This window comes from Limanda limanda, chromosome 16, assembly GCF_963576545.1.
Source record: "Limanda limanda chromosome 16, fLimLim1.1, whole genome shotgun sequence".
Classification (NCBI taxonomy): Eukaryota; Metazoa; Chordata; class Actinopteri; order Pleuronectiformes; family Pleuronectidae; genus Limanda; species Limanda limanda.
In genome coordinates this window covers 19512012-19532796 of record NC_083651.1, presented here as the reverse complement: position 1 = coordinate 19532796, position 20785 = coordinate 19512012, and the positions used below count along the sequence as shown (strand labels likewise).

General features: G+C 42.4%; 1 protein-coding gene across 1 annotated transcript in view; it reads left to right on the top strand.

Annotated features, from left to right (window-relative positions):
- Window positions 1-20785, top strand: part of dip2a (disco-interacting protein 2 homolog A) — a 71558-nt gene that overhangs the window by 32172 nt on the left and 18601 nt on the right. Inside the window, exons 2-7 of the mRNA XM_061089098.1 lie at window positions 7912-7983; window positions 11715-11834; window positions 11924-12043; window positions 15347-15616; window positions 17332-17469; window positions 18747-18788. Coding sequence (XP_060945081.1) covers window positions 7912-7983; window positions 11715-11834; window positions 11924-12043; window positions 15347-15616; window positions 17332-17469; window positions 18747-18788 — 762 coding nt within the window. The remainder of the gene's footprint in view (window positions 1-7911; window positions 7984-11714; window positions 11835-11923; window positions 12044-15346; window positions 15617-17331; window positions 17470-18746; window positions 18789-20785) is intronic.

Genomic DNA, 20785 nt, shown 5'->3' with positions numbered 1-20785 from the left:
CAGAGCAGCTCAGACTAGCCTGCGTATCATGTGTCTGAATGAACTGAGATGAATATGTTTGGACTGGTGCCAGGCCAGTGTCTCTTACACACCCACCCACCCACACACACACACACACACACACACACACACATGCACATGCAAAGGCTGTTTTTTCCTTACACTGGATCCTAACCCTCAAGCAGCCATTTAATAAACTGATTAATGATCAGAAAGTTCCCACTCTTGAAAAATCATTCTGAAAACTCAAACTGGTCCTCATAATGATAGACATACATGGCCATGCTCCTCAAAGGCGCTCCATACTTTCACATTTCAGGCAACCAGTGATGACCGTGTGTGAGCTTTGTATATACATGTGTTGCTCCGTTGTGTAATGGCCTGATCCCTGCTATAAGTGCTCAGCATTGGTATTTGCGCTTCAGTAGATCTGCATCTGTTTCTTTGTGAAGTCTGGTGCAACCATCACATTGTGTGTGTGTGTCTGTGTGTGTGTGTGTGTGTGTGTGTGTACAGTATCAGTGTTTATTTGAGACTGTTAATTAAGCTCCCCTCCACCCCTCTTGTCTGCTTCCCAAATCAGTGCACAGCTGCAGGGCCCCCCTGTGTAAGGCAGTGCTGCATCTAATGTCTTATTATTCACACTGTCTGTATACTCACCAGCCATACAGAGCCTCTGGGATGGAGGGGGGGGGGGTTTGTGTGTGTGGCGTTGTGTGTGTGTGTGTGTGTGTGTGTGCACATGTGATGAGGGGGTTATGTATTAGCAAAGTGGTAATGGAGGGTTCGTTCAGTCTCCTAATTCGTTGGCACTACTTAATTAAAAGTGATGCGACAGTGTGATTGGAGCCATTGATAGATTGAGATGCCCAGGCCCTCTAGGATCGAGGCTATCAGTGTGTATTTGTGAGTGTGTGTGTGTGTGTGTGAGTATCAGCATGTGTCTGTCTGTGTAGTGAAAGGAAGAGGAAGTCATTACCTTTTAATCATATCCTTCTTTAGTCCTTCTCCCCTTTTCCTCCTCTCTCTTTTCTCTCCTCACCCCCCCCCCCCCTCCTGTCTCTAAATTCTCCCTAAAGCCTCCTCCAGTCGGCCCGACCCCCTCCGTCTCACCAGCTGGCTCTCAGTGTCAAGCTCCTTGTCATCTTCAATCAACCCCTCTTTTCTGCAAGACTTAGCCTTTTTTTCCTCCCATCCCCAACTGTCTCTAACCTACACTGTGTATTCATGTCATTCAGTATGACTCAAGCTCTAAGAATCTTTGATGACGTATTTGTTAAAGCTGTGAAGTTCCTCGACATCTCCTGGCGTTATTGAAAAGCACCGTACTGCTGTGTTCTGCTGGAAGCTACAGTCACTTAAAAATAACTTGTGAAGGTTAGGAACTGCAACAGAAAGAGGCATGCAACTAATGACTGTTTCCATTTTTTGATTATACTCCACCAATCATTGAGACTGTAAAAAAAACATCTCGTTACCTCTGGGTTTAAACCCAAATCATCTATTTCTAATTTTTAGACCCCAAAATATAATTGTTACGCATTGTATCTTAAATGTCGGGCTTTTTTATTGGGTTGTCTTGCTATATAACACAATTGTTGTGTTCTTTCATGTATCTGGTGTTTAACATGTGAAGAGCCTCCTATCTTGTGAGTTTAAACAATTAGAAATAGATTCACCCACAAGTCCAAGGTGACATGTAGTAAATGTCTGTCTTTAGAATCATATGGTTGATCTATTGTATGTGGGCGTTCTGCTGGAGTGTTTGTTCAGGCCCTTAAATGTGTAAGCAATGAACAATTGAGCCTAATTATGTGCAGCTATTCATTGAAACCTGGTGCCAGAGGCTGATTTGGTTTTTAATTTAGAAAATGAAATACAATTACAAACACACACCCACACACACAGACACACACAGACACGTGTGTACACTGCCTGCTGGGACTTCTGTATTACTCCATCTCCAACCAGGCTAAACACAGGTCAGTAGGTCAGTGTTTCCTCTCCATCAGAGACCTCCTCATCACAATCAGCCCAGTCTTAACTCCCCCATAGCTTCTGCTTCACACAAAGCTATTTCCTTGTGGAGAAACAACAAAAAGACGAACCTGGATTGATCTGTCCAAAAATCCAAGAGGATTCTCCCTACCCTGTCTAGTGCCCCTGAGCAAGGCACCTTACTCCCCTAACATCTGCTCCCCGGGCGCCGTACATGGCTGCCCACTGCTCTGTGTGTCTGGCACCAGATGGGTTAAAAGCAGAGGTTAAATTTCCCCTTGCATGAGTGTGCCTGTGCATGTCTGTGCATGTGTGTGGGATAATAAAATGTATCTTAATCTTAATCTTAAATTGCAATAGAGCATCAGAGCTTATTATACCTGGTTGTCCAGGTGGATTTGTGGTTATATCAACCTTCCATCAGTGTTGTAGAAATGACTTTGTCTTTTTATTTCTCAGCTGTGGAGTATATTGTTGTTAGGAAGTGCTGTGGTTGTCAACATCAGAGTAGAAGAAGCTTCTTTTTGACAGTGAGACAAAGTTTGTATTATCCGGTAACTTGACCTGCATAAACTTGTCGTAACAGGCTAGTCTCTTTCATAGTTCTTGTACAGTGTGTATGCATGTGTGTGAGATTGGTATGTAGGAAGGTGGGGGGCAGGGGTCTGCTTTGACACCCTGATCCTGCAGCCTATAGCTCGGCTTTGTGCAGAGACCTCAGCAGAGAGGAAGGGAGGGATTGAAAGAGAGGGAAGGAGGGGGGGTGTCGGGGGCAGTCGACTGAAGGGGGGGGGGGGGGGTGAGCCAGGAGTGCAGGATGCTAGTGAGGGTAGGAGGGAGGGGGAGTGATGGGAAGGCAGTATGAGGGGAGATGGTTTGTACGTTTTATTCTCTTGCTCTCACTTTGGAGGGAAACAAAGGATGCTGAAGAGACTGACTGGTGACAGAAGGACTGATTCTATAGACTTTGCCTGTTAGCCTGTTAGCCTGTTAGCTGGTGTTAGCCTCTGCTGACCCGGCTGCCTGTATTCTGCCGCTGGCCTCCTCTTCCCTCCCTCCATCTGTCAGTGCAGAGCATCTCTCCCTCTGCGCTGAAGACGTTTCCTCGCCGCTGCGCTCACTCCTCCAGCTTCTGCATGTGAGTGATTCTGCCTCCGTCTCTGTGTAGGTGAAACAATTTAACAGGAGTCAGCTGTGGTAATTGCACATTGTACTTTTACTATCATGATTTTTGCAGCTTGGTGTTTTATTTGTCATGTACACAGACTAATAAGCTAGACCTGTGGTTCAGTTTGTGGTGTGGATCTGCTCTTTCTCCATCTAGCCCTCTCTTTGCCCCTTATTCATATCTCTTTTCCTTTTTTTTTGCATCTGTCAGACACAAGTATGGAAAAGCTGCAAGAAGCACATATATAGACTCTGAGAATAAGAGGGGTAGTGCTCAGAGCCTGCTGTGCACACCTGGAATAATTCACCTCAGGTCCTCGAATAAACCGTCCACTGCGAATATGCACTGGAAAAAAGTCAAGATATTTTTAACGCGTGTCTGGAGTAAAGTTTAATCCAGATGTGCAAAACCAACGTTTGGAGAGCTGATGCTAGATGACACCTGGCCATATGCTTTTGTCGGAATAAATATACAAGCCCAGAGGGCAAGGGCTGCTCAGCCTAAATATTTATCTGTGGTGTTCTGCTGCTGAAGGGCAGGCGGCTTGGTCGCTGGTTTGGCAGCAGTGTTGGCACGTTGTGGGTCAACCTGGCACAGGAACTGACATGAAGGGAGGATTGGGCCACCTGTCCATCTGTCAATGAGGAGAGGGTGGCACATTGTATTTCAGGACATGGAGGAAATTGAGACTATATGAATGAGTGTTGGATTATATGGACAAAGTTAGTAATAGTACGAGAAATTACTGCAAAATATGATACCTCAAGATGAGAAAATCTTAAGATAAGACATTTCCGATACCAATTTGAGATATATATATATTAATTTTACTTGTCTCATTATCTGTCGTCACTGTGTTGGTGGAGCCTTGTAGAGGAATGTGCTGTGTGTCAGTATTTCCCTCCTCACTGTAGAGCTCCGTCCAGGCAGATGCAAGGTAATTCTCTAATGGGACCTCATTTGAGGAGCAGCTCCAGTCAATAGCCATCAGTCAATTACAGTCAATAAGACAAAGCAGAGGACAGCGGGCTCTCTAGCTGTCACAGTTCAGGGTGTTACGAGATTGACCGTCTCTTTTTCCACAATTAGATTCAGGACCCTGTGAGAAGGGTTTTTATGGTAAACACATTGTGTGATGTTCCACAACAAAAATATGCCCACGCTCTGCTGTAAATAAGCTTTTTGTCACTTCAGACTAATAATGAGTTTGACAAGACGACAAAATGTACAACACAAAAATATGGACATTCTCAGCAGGATCTGCGGCAGGTAATTAAAAAGTGACAGTGTTTGGAGGTCAAGAGATGACAGGGATTCGCAGTGTGAAGAGGTCAGAGTAGTGAGGTGGGGGGAACAAAGAAGCTGGGTTTGATAAAGGTGGATGCCAGCTGAGGAAGCTTAAAAAACCCATCTTTCAGCTGAGCCATGACATGAGAAATGCCTCCTCTCTCTCTCCAACCCCTCGTCTCTCCCTCTTGTTTAGCGATGCAGCCTTTTCTTTGCAGCTCAATTACATGGCAAAGCCTTTAGTCAGCGTGCAGGGGTTAAATGAAGTGTTTCAAATTCCGCCGCGAATATACTGTAAGCTATAGCTTGTCCCCTGTGACAATGTAATTTGGTGCATGTGCTAAACTTCTCTCCATTCATCCCTCTGTCTCTCTGCATCCCACCACCCTCTGTTTATTCCCCAGGTGACAGGTCACATATTGACCTTTGAATCCTCACATATTTCTTTTTATGAGGTGTTCAAAGCTCAAGCGCAGAGGGACATGGAGTGTTTGTTCAGGAATACATTAGAATAGTCGCACACACCCACCCACACGCACACACACTTTAGTTGGTTAGCTAGATGCTTGTTAGGACATTTACTGACACTGGCCCACTATCCTAACCTTCATGATATGCCTTAGTTTTTGCTTTCTCCAAAAATGTTCCCAATAACATTCAAACCCAGAGAAATCCCAAAGTGTATTCAAGGCAAAAGGGACGTTTCATTTTCTCCTTTTCACTGCATCACATTGACTTTAAGTCCATGACTCCAGGTGACATCACATTGACTTTTATTGATTTCATGGATTCTTACTCTAACCTTAACCATAGTTATTACTTGCCTAACCTAAACCTAACCTTAACACATGTCTTCACCTTAGAACTTATTGATTCATATAATGGGACTAGATTTTTGCTCCCATAGGGTATACAATTCCCCATAATGTGATTGTGTACTGATTTAGTCATATAAAACATTTCTAGTACCTGGAACACACACACACACACATGCAAACATATGTGCAAGCATATATAAAACACACTTGTGCATTTCATTCTTTTGCATCAGACCTTTTTTGTTTGGCTTTTTAAGATTCGTTATAAGGGCCATAATTAACCATTGAATGCTTGAGTCCATTCCTCCATATTTAATAACCAAGCTGCTAGTTGTCAGATCAAAAGACCTCGGCTTCACAGAGACATTACTTGATGTGTGTGTACGTGTGCGTGTGTGTGTGTCTCTCTCTCTCTATGGGCCACTTGGCCATCAAGGCTGCTGGTCAGTATTTGCAGCAACCACAGAGAATAGCCCTCTATTGTGTTCTTGTCAGCCTGATTGGCTGCTGCGGTGCTCACACTCAGACACGCTGGCATGTACGCAGACATATACTGATGTATACACACACACACGCACGCACGCACGCACGCACGCACGCACGCACGCACGCACGCACGCACGCACGCACGCACACACACACACACACACACACACACACACACACACACACTTATCACCAGAAAGAGTCAGTGTCAGGTCAGCCGGTCTGTGGACAGCGCTGTATTGTTGCTGGCCTCCTGCTCTCCTGGACATTTAACAGTGCAGTCATTCAGCTGTTACTGGTGACTCAGGACCAGTAGGCAGTGACCACCAACACCTGCCTTCACACCAACGTGCTGTTGTGACAAGTATTTTGTAATATCATGGGAAAGCATTAATGAAAATGTTAAAATCTCTCAATATAAATGACCAGATTGTGTTATTTATACCTTGATACATTTATATAGGTTCAACACGTCATGTACATTAATAAGGAGCAAGTAAAATCAAGAATTCCCCAAGGTAGTATGAAGAGATATCATCAGATGAGGAGGAATTTAATCAGGTTGTTCTGTCCAGATGGCCCAGTTGACCCCTTTTTACTTGACCTCCACCCAAATGACCCCCACTGAAAGCCTGTATAGATTATTAAAATGGTCACAGTGGGATTTCCCTTCATTGAACTCACATCCAGCGGAAAACCTGACCCCTCAGAAGTTGTGTTGAATTCTGTGAATGGTTTGACTGGCATTTTCCATAATTGCCTTATTTCCAGTAATTTTTTTGTTGCTGCCACCAAAATGGGATTGCTAGAGAGGTCATATTTAGGAGGATATACTTCTGTGTGCTTGTGTGTCAGAGGTACTGTGTGTGAATCAAAAAGCCCTATGTGAAAACAAAGTGAGCATCCACTGAGAAACGGTGACATCTTACAAACCCCACATCATCCACGAGCAGCCAAAACACTCCAAACTTAGTGACCTCATTCTCTGTCTTCTGAGCTGGTCTCATGTGGACATGGATGCGTTTCAATGTTACGGTGACAGTTTCGATTAGTGAAGACCATTTTCATAAGTCACTGTTTCTTTCTTCTTGGACTAAATGCTGTTAGTGAAGCATTTCACACTGTGACAGCTGGTCATAAAATGTAACACAATGTATTGTCGGGTTCTTCAAAATGTTAAACTGCTGCCAGATGAACACAAAAATGTTCACCTCAGGCCACCAACAATTTAAGCAGCTCCTACAGAAGCAGTGCTGGGGTTAATTTGGTTTAGCAAACTTGTTTTAATCGCCATTTAAACTAAGACCACTCTTCACCCCGCTAAGTGTGGTGATAATTAGCTGAGTTAATCCATTGCTGAATCTACAATGTTTAAACACTACTAAGACATATTACCTTCAAGGCAAAGAAAGGCAATTTAATTTAAAAAGCACCTTTCAGAGCGCTAGATTCGAGGTACAGCCTCTCTCTGTCCATTTGTCAGCATCCATATCTCTCCATCTCCCTCTGCTTTCATTTTCCTCTTGCTTCCATTATTCTGGTTAAATTCCAGGCTTGGAAACGCTTGGATATTGATATTTCTTTCAGGGTTTTGAAATAACCTGTAGCCAGAGCTTATTTAACATACTGCCTTCTAATTATGTGTGTGTGCGGATTCACTTCATGCAAATGCTGACATCAGCAGTATTTTTACTTCTGGTAAAAAACCCAGAGAGGGAAACATGTTCCATGCACACCAGACAAACGATCTTTTAAATGCCAGCTGCCGAGCTGATGTTATCACTCAAGAATTCGATGGAAACTCTCCACAATATCATATCTGTCAAGTGTGATTTTAGTTTTGAGTGGTTGTGCGGAGCAACAATTGCATTGTCACTTCCTGTTTGTCTTTTTTAAGAGAGACATCCAGTTGGTCATCCACTGTGCTGGTCATCTGCTGCCACAGCCCTCCTCTGGTGCCCTATGGTGCCAGTGTAACCAGGCTGCCAGCACACTCACACACACTCACACACACCCACACACACACACACACACACCGCCAGGACACAGCTGAGCTAATGACTCATCTCTCTCTGTTGCCCCCCTCTCTTCTCTCTCTCTCTCTCTCTCTCTCTCTGCCTGTTTCTCTGTACCTCTCTGTCTCTGTCTGTTCAGGGGACATCACTCAGAAGGGCTATGAGAAGAAAAGAGGCAAGCTGTTGGCACCGTACATCCCACAGATACAAGGTAAGGCACACGGGCCTGTAAGAGATTTACTCCCCAGAACCAGATTTTACCGTATCTTTGCGTCGACCGCCTCTGTCGTTGTTGCATTAAGAGAATTGTCCTTGCAAGAGAAAAGAGAACAAGATGATGAATCTGATCATGTTGGTAATGATAATTATTGTAGCATCTTTCTTTGCTTAGAGCACATTCAGGTTATTATTGAAGGGAGCCTTAATGCAGCTTGCAGAGAAAAGTAGTAGAAACAAAATTATGCAAAATCAACATTAGAATTGTTAAGGAAAGTAGAAAAACAAATTGAGAAGTCACAAAGGAGTTATTTTAAACGGAATAAATTAACCTCCACATGAAGGATACTGCAGAGGTTTTGGACCCATCTATTTTTTATACTATCCTGGTTAATGGTGTTCTTGCTGGTGTGACCTTGATTCTTCGGGTCAGAGGTGTTGCCCTGTCAATCTTGGATCTGTAATGAATGCCTTTGTCTTGCGTCAGCTTTTGAAATAAATTAGCTTGTTCTACAGGAGCACGGCTTTTACCTTCACCAAGGAAGTTTGCCTGTCTATTAGCAGTTAGCAGGATTACGCCAAAACTAATGAACAGATTATCATGAAACTTGTTGGCTCTTGTGAAGAAACATATTGGGGGAATTTAAATTCTGGACTGGGTCCAGATGAACAGACAGATCCAGGATTATTTTATCCTACTTTCTTTAACAAGGTGAGATAGGGTGTTTGCCTTATTCCTCCACCGTTCTACTTTTAAGGAATGTTTCACATTATTATTTTTTAACTACTACTTGTGAGTATTTGTGCCAGCCATCTTACATTAGGGTTATAAGTGTTTGAGAAGACAAGTATTAGCTTTGAAGAACAGACGGTCGTGATATTTCCCATCTGTGTGTTACTTATGTCTATGGCAATTGACTGAGTATATCAATTCATTGTATTTTTAGTCCCAGTCATGCAGTCAGTCATTCCTAGCCGCCATGAGCAGACTGTAAGGATGAAGTGGTTTGTGGTGAATCCCAGAGAGGAATTGCTGTCTGTATGCTTCATGCTTCTCGGTCCTTTATCCGGGGTCCATGTCGGCCTTTGGTTTGGCCTGCTCTCAGAACATCAAGCCTCAGTGGAAACCAGAGTCTGGTGTGGGCCGCTCGCTCAAGGATTTCCACTGGAGTTAGCATGCCTGTTATTTAGCTTGGGCGGACCAGCATCTCCATCTTCTATCTTTATCTTGCTCCCTCATTCATTGTTCGATTCCACACAGTCTGATAAAGCAGGGAAGTGACCGGTTTAGAGCAGAGATAGACACACTTTGGAGTAGTTCATGTACAACACATACTTCTCTCAGGATGAATGGATGTGTTGGTCTTTAATGACAAATCCATCCAGTACGACGAGACAGTGGGTTGGGGTTTAACAGCTGAACGGTTGAAATAGGAGTCCAATAGGCTTCAGAGCTCCATACTAAATTTCACAAACTGTTTAACTGTACTGTACTGTACTGTACTTATATTTCACTGTTGTCATAGGACTGAAAGTGCCAACTGCAATAAAGTTGGTGTATAAAGCCAAATCTGTGAGAGCAGAATCATTTTCTTTGTTTATACTTAAGTTTTTTTGGTGCCACTGAAAGAATAGATAGTTGCATGAGCTGTTGACCATCTGCGAAGTCAAATATTTAGGTGAATGCATGTTAATTAAATTCAGCTATTCAGAGAAATGTATTTACCTCCTTGATGAAAATCATAGACTGTATATAGAGATGGAGAATGAGTCTCCACTTCCTCCCACTATCAGAAATGAGGCTAAAATACCCAGGATATGAATGCTGCATCTTGATTCAGGGTCTGCGTTAGCGATCACGCTAGCTAGGTCCCATCGATACATGTGCTCAAGCAGGAGTTAATCTCAGCTGTCAATGCTAACGTTTAACCCTGTTCATATAGCATCAAATCACTAATTAAAACCAAAGTAATGTAATCTTTGACTTGCAGTCATGGGGACCGTCTTTATAAACAGTCTATGGTAAAAAAAATACTGTATTAGTATGGTTGTTTTTCTTGTTTCTGATGAGTAATGTATTTCCATCTCTTCCTTAATTAATTCACCTTTATTAAGATATTATACACATATATAGTTTATATTAAGGAAGATCATGTATGTGTGATTCTTATATTCATCTGCGAACTTGATGAACATTAATAGCCAAGTGTTTCTCTACACGCGAGACACGGCACACGTCTTGTCAGCAACCACACCGATAAGGGTTGGCATCAGGCAGGTCCTAGAAATTCATCAGGGTTTCGCTGTGAACCAATAACAACATCTGCTGTGACAGAGCATGCCTCTGATTGGCTCAGTGTGCTGTGTCTCCTAGGTGTGCTCTGCCCAGCAACCGGGTCTGGTGTCCTGTCTGGCTTGTTTTATAGGTCTGTTTCCTGTGGGATCTGGGAAAAGGCCATTGTGTGACTGTGCTGTCAGAGCAATATAAGGCACTATCGATATTGATCTCTATCTAAGCTCAAGGGATGGTGTGTGTGTGTGAGGCTCTATGCATTGTGTGTCCTTAAATTTCCTCAGGCCGTATTGGCTATGTGTTGTAATATTTAAACTCATGTTATTAAATAGGGTAAAGTTGAAGTGTGGATGTTGCTCAGTATTGCAGTGTGTTTTGTGCTGCTGCTGTCTGAGAGTTGCTGACATCGTGGAGCTCGCTGATCCCCTGTAAGCTGCCGCTGAAAGCCGGGTGGGCCGATGGCCGGCTGGCTGGCTGGCCCGGGTGTCTGATCAGCCATCCAGCGAAGTGTTGGATCTAACTAGCTGAATGTGCCCATGGTGGAACTCTGTAGTCATTCTGTGTGTGTCGCTTGATCACAGGTCAATACCCGGTTAAACCTCATAACTCTCTACAGTCTGGTCAAGTTGATCTGTTCTGTTAATTTTGGCCTGTAATTTGTGGACATTTAGACTTTCTGTGTTAAAACTGTCAGACATATTGCTAAGTTATAGTACAGCCTCCTGTTCCATTGGGTCCTTCAAGGCTGCCTAAAATAACCACTAAGGCCTTTCATTGCCCAACAGAGAACTGTATGTGGAGACATTTCTTCATCTGTATTGTTTTCCTCCTCAGAATACATTATGAGTTTATCCTATGCATTTAACCTTCCCACCTAAATACATCCTCTCAAAATCAGGCATTACGCTTGAGTTCCTCCACTGATACTAACCATTAGTTCCTTAATGAAGCTCAAGTGAGAATTGCATTAGCAAAAGGAAGAGTCACTGTCTGAGGTTGACGAGTCTGAGCGTTTGTTAATTTTTAGAATGCTCCACTCAGAATATGTTGTCTTTTTGACATTCATGGTGCTTAATCACCTTCTTTCTGTCATGTCTGACTGTAAAATTTGCATTTGCATCCCTTATTAGAAAGCTTGAAGGCAGCTGGAGAGCGGCTAGACAGGCTGGATTAATTATAGCGAACACTTTCTCAACTCCAAGCTACAGTATTAGAAGACAGGAGCCTAAGAAGGGATTACCTTTAAGCTTGTGGATACTTGATCTGGTCAAAGAATATTCAGAAGCGTTGCTCTTTGTCCATATTAACACATTCTGCAAAGATGGTATGTGCTATTTCTGATATTAATATTTCAGCTTGTGGACAGTAGAGGAAGATAAATGTTTTCCTGGTATACATTTTCTGTGGTATAAATGGTCTTTTTTTCTCTGCAGGTGTAGATCCATCTCTGCAAATTGACAACAGAATCCAGGCCTCCTCCCAAGCAGTTCTTCCAGGTTCCAAACACAACAAGTCCCGGGCTGCCAACACCCGGGATGAACGCTTCAGATCTGGTAAAGTTTTGTCCATACTGTTTGTTTTTTTTATACCTGGTGCTCCTCTTATATGCTATAGCTGTAACTGTGTTTGTCTGTTCTGGTAGATTTGCACACAGAAGCCGTCCAAGCAGCTTTGGCGAAGTACAAAGAGAGGAAGATGCCCATGCCCTCTAAGAGACGATCTGTGCTAGTTCAGTCATCTGTGGAGGCATGCACCCCACCAGGTGAGACTTTTATTCCTGAAGGCCCCATGCCAAACCAGGGCAGAGATTATCCTAGCCGAGGTTTACGATCACTCATGATTGTTTACATGTGTAGCAGAGTGCAAGATGCTGATTCCCTGTTGAGTCCAGTGAACGAAGATGATGTTGCCAAGCTTTTGCCACTGGAAAGAAATGTGCAGTCTGATGAATGTGTCCATTCTCTAGGACTATAAAGGACTCAGTTCTCACTATCATGTTCCCAGGCAGACCTTCCCACATGAATTGCATAATCATATTTTTAACATAGTCGCAAAATGTCGACCTTTCGCCTGCTTTTGTAACGGTTTGTATTGTGTGGGCCAGATCACTTGAATTTGTCATTTTGCTGTGTTTTGTGGCTTCTTTTTGCAAGATGTCCAAGGCCAAAAAACTGTATAAATGTTTTCTCAAATTCCTAAGTTGTTGTTTGATTGGCGAGTAAGATATCTGTGTGACATCATTTACTGTCGAAAACTTTCCAGTCTCTCAATCTCTGTCATGGTTTTATTGTTGGTGTATAAGAGTTAATTGGTAGGAGTCCTCAGAGTCTCATGTCTTTGGTAAAGAGAGGACACAGGAGCACATAACCGGATTAAGAGCTCAGACACTGGGGTTTGAGCAGGAGGAGGGGTCCTTTTCATGGTTGTTTTGAGTCACTCTGAGTTGATCTACTGTAATATATTGGGGTAATGTTCACAGGATTGGCTCCACAGACCCACAAAATCCGTTACTGTGCACATAAGATGGTCTGGGATCTGCTACTGTTTCAAAGGCTAATGGCAACTACAGGCGTTGCAAATAGTGACGAAGCTTGGGTTCATTACTACAACATTATATCTGATATTTGGCAGAATAACTTTGAATTTGCTTTGAAGAGTTTTTATAAACTACTGGTGCTGTGGTGTAATATTTTGCTTGTTTTGCATCGTTCAATTTTTCTCTTTCTCTGTTTGCATCTCTCATATTCAGTCAAACTGTGTATAATCACCCAAGTCTAACAGGGAAGAATAAGTAGTAATACAAGCAAAAATTACTTGTATACACTAGTAATAATAGCAGTAATATACACAAAATGATTGTAACGAATAATATTTTTAGCCATGCTAACAGCATAGCTCTAGGGATGCCAATGTTGGTCTGTCAGCTAGTGTGTCTCTTTGTCTGCATGTCAATTCAATCCAGACGGAAATATCTCAGTAAAAATTAGATTCATATCCTTCAAATCCAGAACACATTCATTTCCCCCTGGAGAGGAACTGTTATACCTGTAGTGATCCCCTGAATTTCCCTCTTGTGCCACAATTTTCCTGTAGTTTCCGAATGAATATCTGCAGAACGAAAGCTGCCACAGCTATACATTGTTTACCATGCCTATTAGCCATCAGTCTTAACTAAGATGATGGAAATGATAAATAAACCTGCCAGACAGGACTTTTTATAAGGATGGATGATAAGACAGCTCCCCAATAATGAAGCTAAATCATCTTGGTCATCCGGCTGGCTGCAATACAGGTCATAAACTCACCTCCTCCATGCCAGTGGATAGGACATGGACCAACCAAAAAATGCACAATACATCTCAAAGATGGTTTCTGTCATTTTAGGTAGTTCTTATCCCACTGAGAAACGTTTGAAGTTTAATGATGAATGACAGCGCAGACTTAATTGCAATTGGTTGAGCATGTGTATCAATACCGTGTTCCACCCCATGATCTCGGCTGTATAGACTCTGGCTCCAAATGACATTAAAAGCACAAGATGACGGCACCCATATCCGGGATATGTTAGCTTCATCTCTGCAAAACTAGAGGAAGATGAGACGTATAGTTCATTGTCATTGTCATTGTCATTAGCATTTTGCTCAAAGCATCATTGTACCTTAAGTACATATTCTGAGTACTGTCAATGCTCACAAAGTTGTAATCAGTTAGCAAGTTGTTTACCATTTTAGTACATTAGAGAAAGATAGATTGCTCATGGATGCTCCAATACATAGGATGTAATTTGTATAGTTAACTTGTAACATTCAGGAACCAACTGTTATGATTTTTTTTCACCTAAATGGATTCTAATTAATGTTAGACTGCTGGACTGTTGCTCTATATACTCGTCTTTGCTTCGACTTACTATTTAATTGATGCAAAAAAATGATGGAAATCTCAGCTTATCTGCCTCTTTCTATTTGTTCTTTTATAAGCCTCTCTCCCGACGAATCCTCCAGCACTTTCTCTGACTCACTCTTTACTTTCTATTCTTGGTCCTCTCTGTGACTAATAACCTCTTTCTTTCTTTCTCTCATAGTTTCTTTCTCCATTCTTTTCGCCTGTCTATTTCTACTTTGCAATTATTCTCGGACCCTCTCTTTCTCCATGCCTCTGTGTAACTGTGTCGAGGTAACTGCGAGAGATTGTAAGGAGGCAGAGGAATAACAAACAGAATCATTAATATGTGATAACCCCCTTGGGTCCACTGGTTGTAGAGATATAACATTTTAGCTTGTTATAATCAACCGTCTTCTAGCCTTCCTCTGACAGCCTCTGCAAGGCCACGAGGAAGCTGGAGGAGTCTGCGGATCCCTATTGGTGGACTTCCCTTGTAATACATACTGTGAGTGATTAGTAGGCAGATTAATCACAGAGAAGGCTCATTAGCTTAGAACATTCGTCAGGCATGTTCTGATCACACACAGGATTAATCTCTGTTTTCTAAACGTCTTTCTCTCATCCCCTCAGTGGACTGGGGATAGATTTCCCACATTACCAAAGCTATGTTTGGAAATCATGCTCAGAGGCTTGCAGTGTTCACGTGAGAAGAGTTTGGTACATTTCTCAGGTGCTGCAGAACAGGCCCCATTTTTTCTTGGTAAATGATGGTTCATAAGGGAAGTGTGACACAACCTCACAACCTCTTGTTTTCTTACCAGACCAAATCAATTTTTTACCCCTCCACCGCACCCCTGTTACGTCTGTTGTAGAAATCTATTGCACTTTTTCATTTACATGTTGTGAAAGTCTAGTTGCTGTGTAACTGTGTGTTAGTGTGGCAGTTTTACATGCAGTCAAATATCAAAGACATGCGCTACAAGACATTAAAAAACAAGCATCCCTCAGCTTCAACTTGCATCTCTTTCCAAATCATCAGGCCATTTCACTTGCTTCTTCCTGTTTGCATAAATAGAATAGTGTATCATCAGCATTTCATCTAAGTCCTGCTGAAGAGTTCCCTTGCCATTTTTTCGCCATATTCTTGTTGTGACGCTGCCCTGTCTTGACCTGTCAAACACAGACACCTCCTCAGCGTCGGAAGATGAGGGCTCGCTGCGCCGGCAGGGACGTCTGGCCACTTCCACGCCCTACCAGGGCCACGGTCACCAAGCCGTTGAGCACTGGTTTAACCGTGTCATCCAGGGCTCGTCCACCTCATCCTCCGCATCATCCACCTCATCCCACCCGGGAGGGAGATCCGTCACCACCACCAACACCACTGCCCACGCAGCCCTCAACGCCAACGCCGCAGCTACCGCACTGGCCGACCTCATGGCACACACCCAGCTAGGTCAGTGACACACGCAGTCTCACACTCCATCACCTATCAGCTGGTCCATCTGTATGTTTCTTTACCCTTTACAATAATACAGCGCTCTCATTCAGTTAGCAGAGGTTAATAAATTTAACACAATTAATCTCTCTCATCTCTACCCCTCATGCTGTTTGGAAAACTGTAAAAATGTGTCTAGCGGGGTTTTGAGCTGAAGTAAGAAGGCAATGTAAAACTAGAATGAGACGATGTGAGCAAAAAAACACTTGAATGTTCAAATTTATTTAGGGCAAAAAAAAATTTCAAGATGCTTTCAGTGTCATTGGGTTCACCTTCACAGTAAAAAAACAATCTTATACAATCATTAAACAAGACTGCAGTCTTCTCTATGCAGACAGGTTTTTATATATTGTCTCTCATTTGCTGATTCCAGCACAAGAACCTGAACTATGTCGCTCAGGCTGTTTTTGTGTAACTGCACCCTAATCACAGACAGACAGTGGTGTCCTACACATCTGGTACATCTGAGGTCTTATCTCCCTCCAGGCACACAAAAGCACTTGATGATACGAGACAAAGGGAACAAGAAACACAGTTTTTATTCGTGTTTATCTAATTAGTCGTCTCCGTCTGCCATCTCACTGTCATTCAGTCATGTGAAAGGGCTCATAGCCACTTCCCTGTCAAAGCTACTCATACCATGTTGCGATGCAAGTGTCATAAGCTTGTAAAGAGATTCAGTATCTGTATCAATCGGTCTCACAGCAGCAGCAAAGTGAGACTGTGTGTTGCTCAGGTATGTGTGTGTTCATGTGCGTCAGTATTATCTCGCTGGCATGGGTGTTCTTTTAGGATATAAATAAATATATATTAAAAATATCTAATTGTTTTCCAGCCAACCCCTTCAAGGTTGAGGTTAATTGAGTCAGTCGAGCTGTAAATAAATCTCACTTTTATCCTCGGCCCGTCAGACTCAAAACTCCAGCTCTACACCAACACTAACTTCAACTTCAATAATTAACATAACGTTGAATTGAAATCCCCTTTATGACAGTGCACTGTTACAAAAACTGAACATTGGAATCTTTGAAAATGGAGAGTTTGTGGCTGATGTCTTACTGAGTTGCTTTCAGTTTTACCAGCACATGGATTAAGTCGCTAGGTAGTGTAGGCTGCACTAACACACTAAAAACGTGTATAATATAATAAACTTAGTTCTATCACCTCAAAATATATCTATTTACCTCCGAAGCATTTCCAGGTGTTTTGCTGTCTCGCCCTGGGTTTATTAATCTGCATTACAGAAATCTCTCTGCGCCATGTTATTATTTTATTTGTTGTAACGTTATTGTGAGGCCCCTTTTTAGAGTTAAGGACAAAGGGAGTACAAAAGCCTTCACGATGTCCTCAGACTTGCCTGTTAATCATTCTGCGCTGTCCTCTTGCTCTTTGTGAATACTGTCCCCATTGACAGGGAATGTGTCTTCTGAATAGAAACATTCAGTCGTTATTCTGGCAGGTAGTTAACATGCAGGCAACATTTTTACCTTTTTAAAAATACATTATTCTGCAGTGAAAGAATTTTCACTTACAGATGATAAACAGGTTTCATGCCCATCAAATCCTCAGCTGTCAGATCATTTAATGTATAAAGTACATACTCATATAGTTGCAACAGCCCATGCTCGACCTGGCGTTTGACCTTTTAACCCCCGACACCCCACTCATCACAGATAACCACTCAGCACCCCCCGACGTGACAGGGCTGTCGGAGCGATCCTCGCTTCATGCAGAGCGGCCCCAAGTGGCCTCGGTACGAGGCATTACCCGCGGCTACAACCATCAAACCAGCGTCATGGAGACTGCAGATGGTGAGTTTCCTACAGACGAGCACACTCAGAAACACAGTCACCTCCCTTTTCCCCTTTCTCCCCTGCCGTCTGTCCCTCTGTCGGACTTAGACTGGCGCAAGCTGCTGACTGACCCTCTTGTGTTGCCATGGTAACTTTGCAACCATTCCTCAACCACCCCTGAAAAACACACCACGTTTTCTACCCTAATCTTCTTTCTCCTTAACTAATACAAACGTGTAGATAATAACAATTTAGACAAGAGCATTTTCTTTCAGAATTTCTTTGAGTGATGAACCTAGATATATGAGGTGAATCTTGTGTTCAGACAGTGAAGCAGTTTAAAAAAAAAGAAAAGCCTTAAAACAATATTTTGTAATGTAGAGATCAGTGACAAGTGAAAACAGACCAAGCGGATGATGTCAATGCATACAATATCAATTTAACAACTTATATTCAGTCGATTAGTTGTTTTTAAATGAAGGGTTGTTAAGTTATTCCTGAAACATTTTTATCATTGTTGAAATTCTCTTCACATCCTGATAGCCATTAATAAAGTTGACTAAAAAATAAATAAACACGACCAATCATTTCATTCGGAAATTAAATGATTCGCTGCAGTACCAGTATGTTTCTAACTGTACACCCTGCCCGTCGATTACTGTGCATGACCGGAGTCTTCATCCGAGAGACATACTCCACTGAAGCAGAAAAGATAGTCAGAAGTTAGCAAGCGTGTCAAGGAAAAGTTAATTTCTAGCAGTTATCAGGCTTTGGACGTTTATGGGTTTTAGGTTGTAGCTTGGACGAGAGGTGGAACAGGGTGGGACTATCTGTTGCATTTTTTCAAAGAAACCGTCTCTTGCTAGTTGACAGACAGTTGCCATAGATGACAATCAGGTCAACCATTCCGTAGAAAAGCAGCAGCAATGTGTTTGTCACTTATCCATCTTGATTAATTGAAAATCAGAGCTGAAAGTCTGATTTCAGTTAATGTACATTGCTACAGCTGAGTTATTATCTTCCTGCTATCCATCCTTGGTCATTAAGAATATGTGTGGGTATAGTCTGTCTTCTGGTTGACAGGCAAATGGACAGTTGTTAAATCTATTGATTTTCTTCCACTCATTTTCCTGCGTGATATTCAAATGTTTTCAAAGCCACACATCTTATTAAGACCTTAATAAAATTGTCCTTATGTGGTACAACAACCACAACAACAGTGACACACACACACAGACACCAACACCAATTTCATAGTACTGTTTCGTTGACATCCTGATATGTCTCTCCTCCAGGCAGTGATTTGGGAGGTGAAGGATCCCTCAGTTTAATGGATGGTATTTATAACTGTTCCTCCAACTTTATGGCAGTCTTCTATATGTGTCCTCTGCTGTGTGCGAGTGTTTTTATTTGTGTTTGTTTGTGCCTGTTTCCGCCTTCGCCTATACTGTCAGATGTAGCACTTGCCCAAACCTTATTTTCCAGAAATATATATGCAGAGCTGGATTCAGTCCTTGGATTCCTGTGTGTTTGAGTGTGTGTGTGGTGTATATGTCTGCCTGTGTTGTTTGCATAACGGAGTGTGTTGCTTCAGCATTTATAGCATCTTCAAGCTATATCTAACCTAAATGCTTCTCACGTTGATAAAATCGAAGCAGAAAGTCTGAAAAGGTGACAGGCGTGTTGTGAATGATTAGCATGTTGATGGTTTCATCTCTCACACTGAGACACTGAGACTTGTCAGATAATTTTTCTTGCTACACCTGCCTGTTCGCCTGTAGCCAAACATTGGGGTCTTTGATGGCAGCTGTCTCACACCGCTGTCGATTCAACATTGACACTTGGGTGGTTGAAGAAAACACGACACACAGGGACCTCAGTTACATTTAAGATACTGTTCCTGATGGAGGGTGCATCCTGTGATCTGATGCACTTTTTCCTACTACTAACACATACCACAAAAAGACCATGACCAACAATTATTTTCTCCCACTGAAACCAGCCAACTGGTAGCAATCAAGGTGCCATGTCATCCATCTTAACATACATTCTATTTTTAAAAAGTGATTCCACAATAACATCTTAGATATCAACATCACTACTTAGACTATTTACACGCCATGCTTCTTTAACTTCTTTTACGTCATAATGTGATCCATCCAAAGCCAGCTCCTCTATCAGCTGCCACCTATTTTCCACCATAACTCTAAACACCTGTCAAACACAGAGTCTTGGTAATATTCACCGAACAGCTAAATAAACAAAAAATTGAGCACCACCCAGAGCTCTGAAATGATCTGTGGAGCTAACAACCTATTCACCACATGTCTATTCATCACTTTGTGATTCATGCTGTCTATAGGCACTAAAACAACTTCTCTGTTTGGTTTATTTCCATGCACTTTGCCTGTACCTATGATGTAATATCTCTTAGAATCTCTCCAGTCACACCATCATTGCCCAAACAACATACTTGGAATCTCATGTGCTCAATCTGATGCTTTATGCAGCTCTCATTAAGCTATATGAGTATACTATTATTTCAAAGAGCTTGTGTTGCATTTCAAGCACAAATTTAACCAGACTCATTGTTGCTACAGCACTTCAGTGCTGTGGGCAGGGGAAATTATGAAATTATGAAGCATTAATTATAGTTATTATCAGAGACAGGGCCTGGTATGCTGTGATATTAATGATCAAAGCCCTTGAGTGGGTGGGTTTCAGGGCCCTCAGATGTCGTCCCGTGTGTCTGGGGCTTTCTAATTGGTCCATCAGGTGCTGCGCTGACCCTCATGCGTCTTAACTCCCAGTACATCTGTCCCGACACGTGGAGGCAGAGTCTGTCTGAGCCGGGTTCATTATAGTTAGATATATCATAGTGAGCTATATGCAGCTGTGGCCTTCGTCTCCTGTGGCTGTCTGCAATGTCTGACACAGACCACCTACCCCTCCTCTTCCCAAACTAAGTATAAAATCAGATGGAGCAAATTATGTCCGGCGATGATTATAGTCTGCACGTGCCTGTGTCCAAAATGTGAGGGAAGGCTAATGGACTCTTCCCCTGCTCTCTCATTTGAAGTCTGTTATTTGTCTCCTTTTTGTTGTCTTTCCTGTCGTTATTATATCTTAGCAAATGTCCAGCTTTGCTTCATGAGTGTGTTCCGGTTCCGCTTTCTTGTTTACAGCAACGTAAAAAGCTTATTAATGATCAGCTTTAACATGCATGTCAAGTGATGTAGATATATTCTGACTTGACTTGGCTGTAGTTGATTTTAGCCTCCTACAGTTTGCAGAGCGTATTAAAAAACAGATTTCTTATGAGACATCTCATGAA